The sequence below is a fragment of the Patiria miniata genome, unplaced genomic scaffold (genome assembly GCF_015706575.1).
Source record: "Patiria miniata isolate m_02_andy unplaced genomic scaffold, ASM1570657v1 HiC_scaffold_28, whole genome shotgun sequence".
NCBI lineage: Eukaryota > Metazoa > Echinodermata > Asteroidea > Valvatida > Asterinidae > Patiria > Patiria miniata.
Window position 1 is genome coordinate 2,493,391 of NW_024037067.1, and position 15,446 is coordinate 2,508,836.

Consider the following 15,446-nt stretch of genomic DNA (forward strand, 5'->3'; position numbering starts at 1 on the left):
GGGTGCCAACTCCGCAATCAGAAAAATAGTCGGCAAATGTGTGATGTGCAGACGGTACAGAGCCAAAGTCATGGAGCAGAAGATGGCTGACCTCCCAGCAGACAGGATCAAACCTGATGAGTCCCCCTTCACCAGAGTAGGAATGGACTACTTTGGGCCACTAGAGGTGAAAAGAGGTTGCAGTGTGCTAAAGCGGTATGGTGTGATTTTCACCTGTCCTAGCTTCACGAGCTGTGCACATTGAGAAGGCTGACTCCCTAGACACGGACTCATGCATTGATGCTATCCGGCGATTCATTGATTGCCGGGAAAATGTGACAGAGATGAGATCGGACAATGGCACCAATCTTGTGGGTGCTGAAAGAGAACTTAGAACAGAAATCAATAAGTGGAACCAGGCTCAACTGAACAACAGATTGCTGCAGAGGAACATTCAGTGGACCTTCAATCCACCTGGAGGGTCCCATCACGGTGATGTATGGGAAAGGCAGATAAGAACTGTAAAAAAAATGCTTTTCTTCCTGATGAAGCAGTTTATTTGATGATGTTACGTCTTACAAGTAGCAGTTGAGGCAGGATATATTTGCAGAGTTCAAGCCAAAGTTGCAGTGTATGAATGGAGATTTGATTTGCACATGTTGTGATTTCAAATGAGGTGCGAGCCAAGCGCTGCCTCTACCCTTATGCCTTTGTTTCAAACATGCAAAAAAATTGTGAATGGAACCCTCAAGCCAGCTAGTTGCATTCATGTTCGCGATTCAGGAACAAGGACAAGACATTGACTGTCGCGAAAATCTGTTTCAAGGATCAAGTTTGCAGTGACATTGAACTTTGCAATTGACAGTTGAAATACTTGGAGTGGAACTTCAAAAAACTCTTTGAGTCAGTGACACTTGCAGCTTATTTGTAATATAAAGATGAATCATTGTGCTAAGTATATTTTTTGTGCTCAGCTTTTACACATGTAAAAATGTTTGTATGATCACAAGTCATTAATTGAGAACAGAGCTCTTGTATTGATTGATTTGGAATATGTAAGTTAGAAACTGAATGTTAATGAGTGTTCATATTTTGATTCAGTACATTGGTTATACAATTTGACCCCCAAAAAACAGTTGGCAGTAGGTGTGAGGTTAACGCTAAAGATTGTTCAGGTGACCAGTCTAATAATTCAGAAGCTCAGTTTTGCCAGATGTCAAGTGTATTTATTTTTGCAACATTGCCATAAAATGTACAAGTTGAGTATGAGATGTGGACTGTTAAAGTATTTTGAATCTACATGTACTTCTAACAGGATTAATTGTACAGTGGAATTGTTTGCTAGTATACAATGTACATAAACAAGCTGATTCTTCATGTGATTTCAGTTTGAACAAGTGTAAACTAAAGATTCGGTATTAATTGTTCTTGCTACATAGAATACGCATGGATTTGTCCAGTGTATGTAATTCTCAATCTCGAGCAAATTTTGATGATCATTGAAGGCATTGTGCATTTTATGAAAACAATAATGTAAATAGGATGAATTTGATTCGTTATCACTGTTGTTTAAAAATGCAAGAGGCAGATTTCAGTATGTCTTTTTGTTTTGGACTCATTGTAGTACTCTAGACGGTTGAATAATTGAATAGAATATTTGCTAGTGTGATATTCTTACAGTGTTAAGTTATACAGTGTCTAGTAGAAATGGAGGTTATGCAAATGCATATAAGTTAAGGTTAGTTGAGTGGTCGGTTACAACCCGACCACTCTTTTGAGTTGTTATGATTAATTGAGTGGTCAGGCACAACCCGACCACTGTCTAGAATTGTTCTCAAAAATCTTCTTTGTTTGGTTCTTTTTTTTTCCGGATAATAATTCTCCGCGGGTTTTCTGCTAAACGGTTTATGGTATGAAGTTGTAACTTTCAACATATATCGACCCTGATCCCGAGTGGTACATATTACTCTGACGGCATGATGACGACATCGGGTGTCAAATTACAAGCGATTTTAGCTGAAAAAGTGACCAATTACTTTCACCTATAACTCTTGAACCGAATTATCGATAGTGTTTGTGTTCAGTAATCAGATAGACCATGAATTTATAAACATTTTCTGTCATGTGCGTGGACTCGCTTGACCTTTACTTCCGGGTCTACCGGAAGGTCAAAGTTAGGTGAATTCAAAATGAAGACTTTAGCCTCATATCAAAACAAAGCAGAATTGTTTCCAAACAGTTTACGGTATGATCTAGAAACCTAGTGTAAACTTGCACCATGTTACGAAGATGTTATAGATTTTGTTACGTTATCATGATGTCATTAGGTATCAAATTACTAGCGATTTTAGGGCAACTTCTGACAAATTAGTTTGCGCTACATGTATATCTTTTGAACCAAATAGAGTATCGTGTTCGGTTTTTCGTGAGGTTGTAGACTGTGCCTTGAGAAACATTTTTTTGTCCCCGTACACAAAAACCACTTGACCATCACTTCCGGTGTTGCCGGAAGTGCAATGAAAACCTAATATAATTCAAAAGCGGAAGCATTTTACTACCGACATATATATTATGCAAGTGTTTAGTGAGAAATGTAAGTCACAAAAAAATAGTGTGATGACGCCAGTTATGAGTTGTTACGATTAATTGAGTGGTCGGGCACAACCCGACCACTCTCTGTTTTTGTTCTGATAAATCTTCTTTTTTTTCCCGGACAATACTTCTCCACGGCTTTTCTCCTAAACCGTTCCTCATATGAACTTGTAACTTTCAATATATATCGACCCTCATCCCTAGTGGTGCATATTACTCTGACGTCATGATGACGTCATCGGGTGTCAAATTACAAGCGATTTCAGCTGAAAAAGTGATCAATTACTTTCACCTATAACTCTTAAACAAAATAATCAATGATGTTTGTATTTCGTAATCGGATAGACCATGAATCGATAAACATTTTTTGTCGTGTACGTGAACTCGCTTGACCTTCACTTCCGGGTCTACCGGAAGGTCAAAGTTGGGTGAATTTAAAATGAAGACTTAAGCCTGAAATCAAAACAAAGCAGAATTTCTTCCAAACGGCTTACGGTATGATCCAGAAACCTAATGTGAACTTGTACCATGTAACGAAGATGTTGTAAATTTTGTTGCGTCATCATGACGCCATCAGGTATCAAATTACAAGCGATTTAAGGGCAACTTTTGACAAAATAGTTTGCGTTATATCTTTTAAACTAAATAGAGTATCGTGTTTGTTTTTTCGTGAGGTTGTAGACTATGCCGTGAGAAACATTTCGTGTTCCCGGACACAAAACCACATGACCTTCACTTCTGGTGTTACCGGAAGTGCAATAAAAACCGAACATAACTCAAAAGCAGAAGCATTTTACTACACACATCAAATTAGGAAAGTGTTTAGTGAGGAATGTCAGACAAATGAAACAGTGTGATGACGTCATCTTTCGAAAGGGCGCCCCCTAGCGGCACATAAAATAGTGTGAGCTTTCTTTAATTTGACAACCATTCATTCAAATTTTACCACATCGCCCCTTGATATTCTTTGATTAACCACATATAACTTGGCAAGGTTTCAAATTCATGACGTCATCAGACCAGAAGTTACTTCTATGAGAATTTGAAAACAATCATATTTTAAATGTAATTCTTTCAATTGATCCATGTCGATCTTAGCCCAAAAAAGATATCCATAATACAATGTTCACCTTTGCTTCCAAATACTGTTTCGTCATCAAACCGGAAGGTGGGTGTTATGAATACATACGTTATTTTACTTTACAATGAACATCTCTTTCCGTTTTTGAATAGTGACGTCATCAACCAAGAAATAACTTGCATACATGTGTACATAGAATGCTTACTCAAATTGATCACACCATTAAAGATGTATTTTTTTACTTGAAGATAAAAATAATTGATTTTACTGGAAATGATTTATTTCGAAATCCTTTGTTCTTACATAAAAATATTCATAACTTAAAGGAAACATGCAGTGGAAATTCAGCTCATCTTGTTTTCATGCACATTACTATGTGTTGCAACAATACATACAAGATCTTAATACTTGTTTTCATTGGAAGTGACAAGAAAGTGGTAGTTTTTCAATTATTAGTAAATCCTTTCATCAATATATAAGAGGGCGCTATTTTGCTTTTGTCACACAAGGTACTCCTTGCCACAGGTGTGTTATGAACAGTACAAATTAGTCCTTCAAAATTACCCACACAAATTTTTTTTGAAGAAATATTTGCCACTACGATTGTCCAAATAAGCTGTTTTACATGATAAACAATAAAAAGTGGAATTAACTCCAAGAAAATAAAGAAAACTTTGCCATAAATTTGTATACACAAAGCTATGGAGACACTACGGTTCTGCCTTGAATGACATCACGCTTTGGCTCATGAATATGGAAATTTTCATTAGCATAAAAGCTTAAATGTTGAAATTTCTCTCTTTTACTGTTACAAAGGAGGTGGAAACTTCAAAGTTACATGGCAAGAAAGCTGTTTAAATGTGGGCAATTCTCCATGGGAGAGCAAAAAATGTCAAAAATAAATATTTACATATTAAACCTTTTTTGTACTTTTTCCAGACCTCAATTAAATGGGGAATTCAGTTCAAAAAACAAAATTGAAAAAAAATACATATTCCTGGTAAAAACAGTGATTTTTGCAATTTATGATTAAAAACGTTCAGATTTGGTAAAAAATAAAATTTAGTGTATGTATTACTTTCTGGATTATTGGGAAAAGATTTGATTTATTTTATGATGTTACAATATACTAACATTACTCAGGGTCATTAAAAAAAATTCTAAAAATATAAATATATATATATATATAGTGTAGGCCTTCATTTAAAAATGTCAAAATTAGCACGTAATTCCGTTACCAAAAAAATGGCAAAAGTTACTTATTTCACAAATTTTCTTGTTTTTTTTCTTCAAATCATGTATGTTGAGAAAAGACCCTACTATAAACATAAATGAAAAATAAAAACTTTAAAATAGTAATTTCTTGGCATTTTTCCAAGTGGTAACGGAATTACGAAACGGTAACGGAATTACGGTAACGGAATTACGCATGCACAAAGTATGCACATTTCCTCCAGATTATGTACATGCACATGACATATTATTAAATAGGAGATTTGCTTGTAACCTTGGACAATAACTTTAAATACTAAATTACTTGTTAAATCATTTCCCTCTTTAATTTGCTATTATATAATTAAAAATAATCAGGTGTTCCATTGATATTTTTTACTTTTACGTTTTCTTTTTTACTATTTGAAAAATGCTAATAATTGTTTGGATGCTTAAAGGGAATATACAACATTTTCAAACATCAGAAAATAAACCTACCAAGTTTTTACAAAATACCTTACTAGGATGTTGGTAAATGACAGTCTAAAGCATCCTGTAAAATTATGGCACCTGGTGTGAAGTAATTTTCAAGAAAATGATATTTTTGTATACATTTCCAACGGTGGTCGGCCGACCACCGTTGGAAAAACCTAAATATTTTTCAACTACTGCTCCAACTTTACACTCTTTCCAGTCCAAATTTTGTTTGCTATTTGTTACATGTTCATGAACGGGTGCAGGCCAGCTAGTCTGGTTCCCTTATCCTCCAATTTTCCGGCATCTATAAATTGATCCATTTTACCTTTAGTGGAGTCAGGGAACCAGACTACTTGAACAGTTTTGTTTTTCTTGGTTTTTCCAGCATTTTTGAACGCAAAACTTCAAACATGTCAGTGTAACAATATTTGATCTATTATACTAACCCCTCAATTAGTTCATTTCTTAAAATTACAGCAAAAGCCAACGATGTACATTCCCTTTAAATATGTGTTGCCAAAGCCGTTGTCTGGTACCCACAGAAACTAAATTCCACAACAAAATGAAAGTTGAGTACCAGACTGTACTTGTACTTCTACTTGGCATAACTTAACATCTTCCCTTGCTCAGAGATGCCAACCAGTGCAGTTTTATTATATTTTCCACGATAAACTAGTGAAATACAATAATACAATTGTTCATAGTAAAATTAGATTTTCGGTAAAAAAAAATATACATATACATATTGCTTTCATTTGACCTTGACCTTTGACCTAAAAACTGAAGCCCAGACATGTTTAGGCCTACATTTACATTTTGATCTGCTAATTTTCACTTAGCTTTCTACGAAAGCCCATTAGCGCCACTGCAAGTATATATAATGCGGATTATTTAATTCGTTATTACGGATTATTAATTCGTTATTACGGATTACTAATTCGTTATTACGGATTATTAATTCGTTATTACGGATTATTTAATTCGTTATTACGGATTACTAATGCGTTATAACGGATTACTTAATTCGTTATTACGGATTATTAATTCGTTATTACGGATTATTAATTCGTTATAACGGATTATTTAATTCGTTATTACGGATTATTAATTCGTTATTACGGATTATTTAATTCGTTATTACGGATTACTAATTCGTTATAACGGATTACTTAATTCGTTATTACGGATTATTAATTCGTTATTACGGATTACTAATTCGTTATTACGGATTATTAATTCGTTATTACGGATTATTTAATTCGTTATTACGGATTACTAATTCGTTATAACGGATTACTTAATTCGTTATTACGGATTATTAATTCGTTATTACGGATTATTAATTCGTTATAACGGATTATTTAATTCGTTATTACGGATTATTAATTCGTTATTACGGATTATTTAATTCGTTATTACGGATTACTAATTCGTTATAACGGATTACTTAATTCGTTATTACGGATTATTAATTCGTTATTACGGATTATTAATTCGTTATTACGGATTATTAATTCGTTATTACGGATTATTAATTCGTTATTACGGATTATTTAATTCGTTATTACGGATTATTTAATTCGTTATTACGGATTACTCATACGTTCTGAGTCATTACTCGGCAAGTATGGCGCAGGAGTGCGAGCGTTTCATTCGATGCTACTTCCATCTTGGTTTAACTTACGAGGAAATTCTGAACATCCTCCTATTTAATCACAATATATTAATAAGTAAGCGAACACTGAGTCGAAAATTGAGAAACCTGGGTCTGTTTCGTCGAAAATATCACACAGACGTGATAGATATTGCCTGCTTTCTGCAACAAGAGCTGCAACAGTCTGGAAACCTACACGGCTACCGATGGATGCATCTAAAGTGCATCCAAAATGGCATCAACACAGATAAAGAAACGGTCCGCCTGTTGCTTGGAATTTTGGATCCAGATGGAGTCGAAATAAGGGCAAGAAAAAAGTTGCAAAGACGGCTGTATCAAGTTCGAGGACCAAATTATATGTGGCATGTTGACTCGTATGATAAACTGAAACCTTACGGGATCTGCATTAATGGATGTATTGATGGTTTCTCTAGGCGTGTTTTGTGGCTTGACGCATATACAACAAGTAGTGACCCTGCTGTCATTGCGGGATATTACATGAACACGGTTCGTTCTCAGATGGGATGCCCAAGAATCATTAGAGCTGATCATGGAACAGAAAACACACACATCCGACAGATGCAGCAGTTTCTTCGAAGGAGTCAGGATGACGCATTTGCTAAAGACAAGAGTTTCATGCAAGGAACCAGTCAAAATAATCAAAGAATTGAGTGTTGGTGGGGCATGCTTAGAAAACACTTCACTCAGTTTTGGATGGACCTCTTCGCCCAAATAAAAGAAGAAGGCCACTTCAGTGGGGATCATCTGGATAAGTCACTGCTGCAGTTTTGCTTTTTGAATATGATCCAGGTAAGCTGTTAATTAGCTGGTCTAATAAAGTATGATTCGTGCACATTAAAGGATATCCCGCTGTATGAAGTTGTTTCAATCAATCTTTAAGTCTAATTGTTTGTTATTTCAATTTCGCACATCACAGGGCGAACTAGACACTGTTGTAAAGGAATGGAACGCCCATCGCATCGCTCCCTCCAGAAACCGCCATGGCCCATTTGGTCGCCCTCTTGTAATGCATACCATGCCACAGCTTTATGGAGCAGAGAACTTCCTGGTAGAAGTGCAACAAGATGAAATTGATGTATGCAGCAGTGAGTGCATCTTTAAAGGCCGATACCCATGCGACAAAGATGTGTTCGACCTTTGTTCAATCATGATGGAAGAACGACTGATGTCTGTGCCAAGTACAGTGGAAGAAGGAATAAACTTGTACAATAGTCTCAGAAGGATGATTCTAGATGAGATAGACCTGTAGGCCACCTATGTGTCCCAAAACTGTGTCTTCCAGTAATTATATAACAATTAATCCCTGGTTGCCTTGAAATCTGTAACTTATGTTTTCCTGCAGCAAACATGATTTAATTAAGAGACATGTGATTTCAATTCTTCACTTTCGGTTTGTCCTCTTCTACAGCACAAACTTCGTGGGAAAGTAGGGTATAGGGTCCAACTTCAAGGGTGAACAGATAAATAAACTAAAAAAACCCAGAGAGATACCGAGATGTACTCAAGATAACGCTCTTTATTGTTAACATGCAACACTTTGAAACATTAGGAGGTATAACTGGAAAATTTAACACAATTCTCAGGATTTTGATCAACATACATGTAATTTGACATGCAGATAAAAAATAATTTTTAATCATAATACATGGGCCATTAAACTAAAAATGTGAGCAATCTTACTTTCAAAGTCCGTTTCATTTCGTACTAAATCAACAAGGGTCATTTTTAAAGTGTACCAGCTATGAGGTTGTCCAACAAATTGGCAGCTGTTATTAATAAGAACTATGATTTTAATCTTGTTGTATTTAAGTGTTTCATTTTTTATGCATAATATTTGTCAACAGTTATAATAATCCAATTCAAGCTCAATTTTATGAAAGTTTTTTTTTGGCAATTTTCCTTTTAATCCTTAAAAATTGAGTAAACATCTTGGAGATTATCTAATTATATTTCTGCATTTTGTTTATGATGGAGAAATAAACGAGATTTGAACACATCATTGTACATCATTTGCACATTACTGCACCAATTATGAATCATGATTTGTATACAAAAGTCTTGGAGAATTTAATTACACTGCCCTTTTGTGAATCTCCTATAAAAGATGGTTTAAACTTATGCAACCTGATTGTAATGAATGGTACTTCAAAAAGTTTGGCATTAAATTATACCACACCATTTACGTTACAAAGTCATAAATTGGGCTGAAAGGTCTCTTGTAAAACCAACATTGTCTATGTAAGATATGGAGCTTATTGTAATTTTAGATTGAAATGCAAACCTTTAATATTGCCTATTTTTTTACAAACAAGTTTGTTCGATGACAAAAACATAAATAGGCACACCCTTGGTTGAGCTAATGTGATGATTAAAAGTGTGATTTACAAAAAAACACAGATTTGGTCATCCAAACTTTGCTAATCATGCCGTAAAATTTTAAAATCAAATTAAGTGGAAATAAGTATGTTTGCTTTTATATATATATAAAAAACATGTAGTAACACTTTTTTTAATTAACACCACACAAATTTGGAAAAACAAAGATTATCAATAGCACATATAGGCTTACATACTTTCCTCTTTTCACATGGACCTAAATAGTTTGAATGCCAATAGTTATCTGGTTATCTGTTGATTAGCATACAATTAGAGTCATTAAGACATTTTCCAAAAACGAAAATCACTATTTGGGGCTAGAAAGAGGGTGGTCTCCCTTTCCTAATTGTATGTGATGCATGTAGTTAACAAAGCACCAGTAGGTAGATACAGGTTAATGGCAAAAAGAAAGTCTTTAAAAGAAGACATTTCCATTTGTGGGAATTTTGAGATCGTCCAATTGAAAGACATTTTTTAAATCACAGATTTGTAATGGTAAGAATTTCAGATTGTCAAGATGAAATTCAATCCATTTATCACTTATTTGTAATCATGCTCACACGTGTTCGGTTTTTCCCACCCATGCATTCAAAATAAGACTGCTCCTTAACTGAGCTGTTCATCTGAGATCATTGCTTTTGTGTGTGCAACAGAAACAAAGAAGGAAATATGAAACTTCCTATGGGTGCAAATTAAATCAGCCCTTTATACATTTTAGGTTATACATGTAACATGAACAATAAGCAACTATTACAAGCATGCACAAACTTGAACACTGTGTGAAAAATAGTAGTCTCTTTATCAACATACAGTCTACATGACAAATATATATTATTTAAATGCTGTATAAAAATAAACAAGTAAAAAATGCCATCTTTCTTGTAACGTCCTTGATAGGTAAGCTTGGCAATCTAGATAACATCCATCACCCACACTCCACTTTGTAAGATTTCATTAAATTCATGTCGCAAATCAACAAAACTTTCGTATGTTGAGGGCACCTCCAACACATTTCCGCATGTATGACCAATTGGCCTTCTTTCAAAACCGGTCAGCTGAGTAAATATCACGTTGATGACATTCACTGAAAGGACATCGGACCCTGTACAAAACCGCAAAAATCTCTTCAGCATGTGCTCGTTAAGGGATCTCACATATCTCTTGAGATATGTTCCAACAGTTTGTTCATTTGCTGTACATTCTGGAGGAAACTGCAACATAGCAATAACCTTCTTGGGTGAAGGCTGCATTTCCTCATAGAGATTGAGAAATTCAGATTTGGTCAGGCTACCATGAAGTGATTTCAGCACTGGCTGCATGCAATCAGCTATGAATCTTGGCTTCTGAATGATCTCTTTGTGCCCCATTTCAGAAATGATGTGGGAAAGGTTGGTTTCTGATGGCAATTTCTTGCAGTCATATTCCCCCAATATTTCAACAAGTTCCTCATTGTCAGAGGGGAATTCCTGCAGTGCAGCTTCCAAGATGTTTCTCTCACTCTCAGGAATGTACTGCAGGAATGCTGATTTTGTGTCAGCATGACTAGATCCAAACAGTGCTGTTTCCATGAATACTGGGGACAGTGAAATGGGAAAATACCTAAGATCAACCCATCCCTTAACAAGTATTCTTGCAACAGCTTCCCACTCTCTCTCCCCAAAGTCATGCCTAATCACAGGTACTTTGTAAGTGTCCCCGGTGGTCATCTCTTCGTAAAATTCCTGCCAGAATTGAGTGACTGCATCCTTGTAAACCCCACTACCCAGGCCCGCCTCCATCTGCCCACTAGGAAGTATCATATGCACAGAAATGTTTGCATCCATAATACCAGGATTCGAAAATGAGTTGATCATGTCTCGCACAACTGCTCCCCTTCTGATCAGAAGAACCTCTGTTTGTGGCAAGGGGATAGTATCATCTAGCTGATTCTGAGTATCTGGGGTATGTGTTGGTCCAAATGTGATTGTAGGAGTGTCTGGGGGAGGACTGGGTGAGCGAGGAGCTTCATTGTCAAATTGAGAAGTTGGGCTTGAACATTCCTGTCCAATTTCAACTTCATTACCTACATTCTCAAAAGGCAAGGGCATGGCTTGCTCTTCGCCTGAGTCAGACGACTCAATGATAATTGCCTTTTTTTTGTTATGGTTGGAGTTTTCATTCGCACTTTCAAGGGGTTCGATCTTTTCTTTTGTCCTTAGGTAAAACCTCAAAATTGGCATTTTGGATTCTTCATACAGCTGGCCGACTGTGAATTCATCACACATTGATTTCTGCCGAAAGTCGCAAATATCAAATTCATAATTGGACTGGTCACCTTTAGATGACACTCCATCTTTAAAAAACAAACCTTGAGCAAGATCCAATAACTCAGCCCGCCCGGTCGTTTTCAGCACAGATAGCTGTCTTGTACCCCCACCTTTCTGTTTCCGAACTTGTTTGTAGGTTTGTGATGTACAGTCAAAGTCCAGCCAGCCAATGTCTATCTTTCTCTTGTCACTTGTGGCATTTCTGTTGCCTTTCAGCAGAGATGACTTGCAGCTGTGGCTAGAGCTAGCTCCTGATGAACTCTCTTCATTTTCATCACTGCCAGATTCTCCTTCATTTCTTCTAAGTCTCAACTTTTTCCGCAGTTTCTGCAACAGTGCTTGTTTCCTTGGGTGCTTATCAGTGGGCGCTTGTGGGGGTTTAGTACAGAAACTCCGCACTGCGATTCGGTCTCCTAGTAACGGGATGAAGTCTGCCAATGCAGTGTCTTCCATCATAACAACAACAGCTGCATCAATCTAAAACATAATGGTCACAAAAGTAAAATTAGTTGATATGTGTTCAAGAATTTCAATAGTGTCACTAAAACTTTGGAAAGATATGTCTGACAAACTGACCAGGGGCAGATCCAGGAATTTTCGCAGGGTGGTTTTTTTATCGGCAAAAAATTCTGAAATGTAGACACGTGTTTTTTTCTCCGGGCACTTGGCACTCCGTAAATAAAAAAAAAAGGGGGGGGGGGGGCTCGTAGCATACTTTCAATGGGGGCGCTGTTCATCACAGAATAATGTACATATACCCCCTAACCAAGCTGGCTCAGGACGTATTTCGTGCAAGGCAGACATTATTACTAGCAAAAGAATTTTAGGTGTCGGAGAGGGGGGGGGGGGGTTTCGATTTTTTCCCCAGGAATTTCTATGGGGGAGAGCTGTTTTTTTTTTAACACCCCCCCCCCCCCCTGGATCTGGGCCTGCTGATAACACACTTGGCCAACAGATTATCAGGGATCACGGGGTCACATGATGTATTAATCAATAGTGAGAAATATTTCTACACCGTTGCACTAAACAATGAACTCACACATGACCTGATGAACTTATTCAACCAAAGTCAACAACTTTTCACTTTGTAGGTTCTGCAGGCAATGAAACAACCAAAACTGACTCAATTTTAGCAGTTACCCTTTGCAGACATCATGTAAATAAAACAGATAAAAAAAGCAAAACCAACTTTGAAAAATACAAACATTGTTTTTGAAATCATAATGAGAATTCTCACCTTTTCTGTCTTCATTCTTTCTATGATATCAGGTCCCACTCCTCGTGACTCCAAGAATTCATAAAGGTTGGGAGTTGCCATTTTGTTTCTTCTGTCAGATTAGAAAATTATAAAGCATAAACAATCATTACAAATTCAGTGACCATCTTTGATATGATAATTGTTAGATGTGGATATTTTGCCTGAGGTAATGACGGCAAACTAACGATTACTAAAGGTTTGCCCGCGGCAATCCATATCAACAGAGGGCGCTGTACTCTTTAAAATAGGGCTGAATTATAAGATGTATTAAAATTCCCACCAGTAGTCGTGTAGCACGTTTGGTGTAGTGGTTAAGCAAAGGCTCTAGTAAGCGGGAGGATAAATAAGAATATTTTTCTTTCATTATTTTAACATGTCTCAAACATTTTTTGCAGAGTATTACATTTTCTTTGTCAGATTTGTGGCTCTGGAGGATTTTTTTTAAAAGGGAAATAAAGTCCGAAATTATAAAATGGTCTGAATCCCATCATGTGAATACGAGGTAACAACGATAATTTTGGCATGGAACCAGACTAAAACTTATAACCGGAAAAAGTTAGAGTACAAAAAAACATCAACTGCGCATGTTCAGTGCATATCCGGCAAACTAACGTTTACTAAAGGTTTGCCGTCTCCGGCAAAATATACACTGCCTAATTGTTATGCCCAGGGAATTAGTGGGCCGGGGTGTGCAGCAGTTCCTCTTTATGGCTTCATATATCGTCAGTCCACCTAAACCGACGAGGATATGTTTTGACGCACTTGCATCAGGGGCCTATTATAGCGCCAATTATGATGACTCGAGGATATAGGCCCTAACATTCTAATAAATGACGAAAAATTCCAGTTGTGTCTTCACATGTAATCGCCATCAAAAGAGCAAAAATGTGCAAACAGGGTGACGAAGGGTGGAAAGACAATCAGAAATTTACCTTAACAATACCTTCTTCAACGGTCACGTAGCGGTTTGTCTTGAAAAACGGGAGGGGGTTCAGCACGGTGCCGGTTAAAACTTAAAAGCAAACGTTGAATGCAAAGATAGCGCCACCTAGTGGCGCTATAATAGGCCCCTGATCACGTGCTCGATCACGTGTGAGAATAATCCGTAATAACGAATTAAATAATCCGTTATAACGAATTAGTAATCCGTAATAACGAATTAAATAATCCGTAATAACGAATTAATAATCCGTTATAACGAATTAATAATCCGTAATAACGAATTAATAATCCGTAATAACGAATTAAATAATCCGTTATAACGAATTAGTAATCCGTAATAACGAATTAATAATCCGTAATAACGAATTAAATAATCCGTTATAACGAATTAATAATCCGTAATAACGAATTAATAATCCGTAATAACGAATTAAATAATCCGTTATAACGAATTAGTAATCCGTTATAACGAATTAATAATCCGTAATAACGAATTAAATAATCCGTAATAACGAATTAATAATCCGTTATAACGAATTAATAATCCGTTATAACGAATTAATAATCCGTAATAACGAATTAATAATCCGTAATAACGAATTAAATAATCCGTTATAACGAATTAGTAATCCGTAATAACGAATTAATAATCCGTAATAACGAATTAAATAATCCGTTATAACGAATTAATAATCCGTAATAACGAATTAATAATCCGTAATAACGAATTAAATAATCCGTTATAACGAATTAGTAATCCGTTATAACGAATTAATAATCCGTAATAACGAATTAAATAATCCGTAATAACGAATTAATAATCCGTAATAACGAATTAAATAATCCGTTATAACGAATTAGTAATCCGTAATAACGAATTAGTAATCCGTAATAACGAATTAAATAATCCGCAACATATATACTTGCAGTGGCGCTAATGGGCTTTCGTAGCTTTCCCCTTGTGGCATTTTATAAACTTCTAAAATTTGTATTGTGATGAGTTTATGTTGAATTCAATGTAAAAGTATTGCATTTACCTATTACATGTAAACCTATGGCGTAATTCCGTTACCGCCCAGGCGTAATTCCGTTACCGTGATTAAAATGCAAATTATGAAAAGAGTGATTATTTTTTCAACTTTGTTCTGCATTGTAGTTAACAACACCCCTGAACTCTACAAATAACAGGTAGTGTCCAATTTTAAAATTTCAAAACTTCAGAGAGTTTTATTAATTTATGCAAGAACTCAAATATGCTTGTCCTCCGTCCGTAATTCCGTTACCGATATTAAGCTCCGCCCCTTAAAGGGTAATCTTGTGGGATTTTTTTTTATTTAGCGGTCAATCAATTCTATTGGGTCTTGGCTCCCTTTCCATGTTTAGATTAGTTGCCTAGCATAGAACATATTTTCTTGGGAAAGAATAATCCTTGACAAAGTGACAAAATTCCGTAATTCCGTTACCAAAGAATTGCCCATGTATTTAAGTCATATAAATCCTACTACATGTTCCCGTTAACTGGACAGTGTTTCATAAAATAGTTGTCTA

The 15,446-nt window shown here is 36.0% G+C and overlaps 2 protein-coding genes across 3 annotated transcripts; one reads left to right on the forward strand and one right to left on the reverse strand.

Annotated features, from left to right (window-relative positions):
• Window positions 1-6,947: 6,947 nt before the first annotated feature.
• Window positions 6,948-9,412, forward strand: LOC119734934. Its single transcript, XM_038208574.1, has 2 exons — window positions 6,948-7,805; window positions 7,933-9,412. The coding sequence occupies exons 1-2, from the start codon at window positions 6,969-6,971 to the stop codon at window positions 8,263-8,265; spliced, it is 1,170 nt and encodes a 389-aa protein (XP_038064502.1). The 5' UTR covers window positions 6,948-6,968; the 3' UTR covers window positions 8,266-9,412.
• Window positions 9,413-10,258: 846 nt separating this feature from the next.
• Window positions 10,259-13,999, reverse strand: LOC119734933. 2 transcript variants are annotated; one of them, XM_038208573.1, is made up of 3 exons: window positions 13,900-13,999; window positions 12,936-13,026; window positions 10,259-12,175 (listed from the first exon to the last, which is right to left on the reverse strand). In XM_038208573.1, the coding sequence occupies exons 2-3, from the start codon at window positions 13,014-13,016 to the stop codon at window positions 10,304-10,306; spliced, it is 1,953 nt and encodes a 650-aa protein (XP_038064501.1). In that variant the 5' UTR covers window positions 13,017-13,026; window positions 13,900-13,999; the 3' UTR covers window positions 10,259-10,303. The 2 variants fall into 2 exon arrangements, with proteins under 2 accessions (XP_038064501.1, XP_038064500.1); XM_038208572.1 differs by having other exon boundaries at window positions 13,889-13,998.
• Between the last annotated feature and the right edge of the window lie 1,447 nt (window positions 14,000-15,446).

Excerpts from the sequence above, each read along its gene's own strand:
- LOC119734934 (XM_038208574.1), top strand. The coding sequence starts at position 6,969 with ATGGCGCAGGAGTGCGAGCGTTTCATTCGATGCTACTTCCATCTTGGT. Across the intron at positions 7,806-7,932 it reads GCTTTTTGAATATGATCCAG|GGCGAACTAGACACTGTTGT; the intron begins GTAAGCTGTTAA and ends CGCACATCACAG.
- LOC119734933 (XM_038208573.1), bottom strand. The coding sequence starts at position 13,016 with ATGGCAACTCCCAACCTTTATGAATTCTTGGAGTCACGAGGAGTGGGA. Across the intron at positions 12,176-12,935 it reads AAAGAATGAAGACAGAAAAG|ATTGATGCAGCTGTTGTTGT; the intron begins GTGAGAATTCTC and ends ATTATGTTTTAG.